This window comes from Wyeomyia smithii, chromosome 1, assembly GCF_029784165.1.
Source record: "Wyeomyia smithii strain HCP4-BCI-WySm-NY-G18 chromosome 1, ASM2978416v1, whole genome shotgun sequence".
Lineage (NCBI taxonomy): Eukaryota > Metazoa > Arthropoda > Insecta > Diptera > Culicidae > Wyeomyia > Wyeomyia smithii.
The window spans coordinates 110537235-110539734 of NC_073694.1; the positions used below are offsets into that span (position 1 = coordinate 110537235).

The 2500-nt window shown below is 49.4% G+C and overlaps 1 protein-coding gene across 1 annotated transcript in view; it reads right to left on the reverse strand.

The window, feature by feature from the left end:
- Positions 1-225: 225 nt before the first annotated feature.
- LOC129717080 (uncharacterized) overlaps positions 226-2500 on the reverse strand; it is a 2589-nt gene continuing 314 nt past the window's right edge. The window contains exon 1 of the mRNA XM_055666923.1: positions 226-2500. This exon is cut by the window's right edge and continues 314 nt beyond it. Within this exon, the coding sequence (XP_055522898.1) occupies positions 226-2500 (2275 nt within the window).

A 2500-nucleotide genomic window follows, 5' to 3' on the forward strand; every position in this document is an offset into this window, starting at 1 on the left:
AGCTAACGCTTGACAGCCTGCGACGACGTGCTCGATCGACTCTCCTACTAAATTGCTCTTACGACAGCGGTCTTCTATGTTTTCGTGCAATATATACCTGCGGTAGTTCTTCGTCGCAACGACCCGGTCCTGGATGGCTACCATGAAACTTTCTGTTTCCGAAAAGAGCTCACCTCGCACCAGCCACGTATTTGATGCCACTTTATCAATCTGCGCTTGCTCTAACTAATGGGGGTGCGTCCCATGCAATTCCTTCTGCTTCCACGATGCGACCTTCTCTTCTACAGTTTTCAGGTCGCAGTTCAGCTGATATTCCTCCTGCGCCAGATGCAGGGCGCTGAATCCATGATCTGCTCGACAAACAGTGCGATAAATATCATGACGGTTCTGGCTCTCTCTGAAATATTGTCGCAACTGCTGGATCTGGGAAACGCATAGCGCTTGGATATCGGTGACACCAATTCCGCCTTCAATACGTGGCAAGGTGACTCTTTCGGTTGCTGATTTTGGGTGGTGCGAACGGTATTTGGTGAGCGACACTCGTATCGCTCGTTCTATCGCCTCCAAATCCGTTTTGGTCCACTTGACCACCCCGAAGCTGTATGTCAACAAGGGCACGGCAAACGTATTTATCGCCTTTATCTTGTTGCCGGCGGAGAGGAGCGAATTCAATATACTGTTGACACGATGCAAGAACCTACCCTGCAGCTCTTTCTTGATCACCGTGTGGTGAATACCTTTTAGTTGCAGGAATCCAAGGTACTTGTACGATTCACCTTCAACCATACATCGTATCTCCTCTCTCTCGTTGATGCGGAAACTGTCGGCGTCCACCACTTTACCTCGATGGAGGTTGACTAGTCGACATTTATCGATCATCAACCTGATGACGCCATCGTCTATTTTATACAACTCAAGTACCTTGATGAGGTACGGATGGGGTACCGGGTCGTATGCCTTCTTATAGTCGATGTACGCCATGCCAAGGTTTCTCTGTTTCCGGCTTGCCTGACCAACAATAACTGCATCAATGATGACTTGGTCTTTGCAGCCTTGCGTGTTTTTCCGGCAGCCTTTCTGTTCTTCGGTCATCACCTGGTTGGCGTCGCAATGGTCCTGTATTTTTCTTGTAATTACCGACGAGAGCACTTTGTACAAGCTTGACAAACAGGTTATTGGCCTGTACTTGGCTGGGTCAGCTGTATTACGGTCCTTGGGTAGAAGATAAGTTACCCCTTTAGTGATGAATTCAGGGAGCTCTTGGGGATCTCTCAGCACCCTGTTGAAACAATCCGCTATGCGCCCATGGACTGTGGAGAACTTTTTATACCAGAAATTGTGCACAAAATCAGGTCCTGGTGCTGCCCAGTTCCTGGTATACCGTGTAGCCTCACGAATATCTTGGGCGGAAACTGCTACAACGGGCATGCGTTCAATTCCACCACTGTACTCCTCTTCTTCTACCAACCACATCCCGTTGTTATTGTGTTGAGCGGGGTTCTCCCATAAATTGGCCCAAAACTGTGTTACTTCGCCAATCTCAGGGAGTCCCTCGCTGTAGTCCGGATTTCTGTTCTGAATGTGATTGTAGAACTCTCGTTCGTTAGTCCTGAACATCCGATTTTGTTCTTTCCGCTTCGAACATTCACTATAACGTCGCATCCGTTTAGCAAGAGCACTTAACCGCTGTACGTGGGTGTCGAGGATCTCTGTGAGGTTGGGTTCACTAAGATCACGGAGCTCTGCGGGCTTAACAATTTCAGCTACTTGACGGACCAGCCTTCTTGATCGGTTCCTCCTGGTGTATTGCGTTAACCGACCAATTTTTGCCCGTAGTGATGCAACTCGGGATTCCAATCGTCGCATCCATGCAGGCTTTTGTTTGCTGGGGCGAGTGCGACTTTCGTCGTTACCTTGGGGGTAGGTGCACAATCCCAGCGTTCTCACGACGGCTACAGCTGCACAATACACCATGCACTGCAGTTCCTCTAGGTTCTGCACGACTTCCGAATACTGTGACAGAATATCCCGGTTAAGGATGCTTACTGCATTCGTCAGCCGGTAGGTATACTGAAGCTTTGGTATCCTGTGTCGGGATAAGGGATCCGTTCCCCGAAACTGTGTAACCGCCGCATCCATATGGAAAGCTAGTTCGTCTCGTAGCTGTTGTTCCAGGCTCACTGTTGGTTCTGGAGTAGCCAGCTCTTCTGCTGGCTCCTCTACTGGCATGTCTACGGTTAGATCCAGCCCAACAGAACTCTTTCTCGACATATCGCTCGATCTGTTCCCTGTACTCCAAAGTTCCCTCTGCACTTCCAGCTTGATTGTGTCCAACTCGGCGGCTGTGAGCATATTATTCGTCAGTATTGCTCGTCGTCGGGTGTACAGCTTGTTTCGATCAAGCTGGTTGGCATATCGTGGGAACCGCTCATTGAACATGTCCAGCATTCTAGACCTGCCAGACATATCCGTCTCCAATCTCGTGCAAACGTAGTGGCAA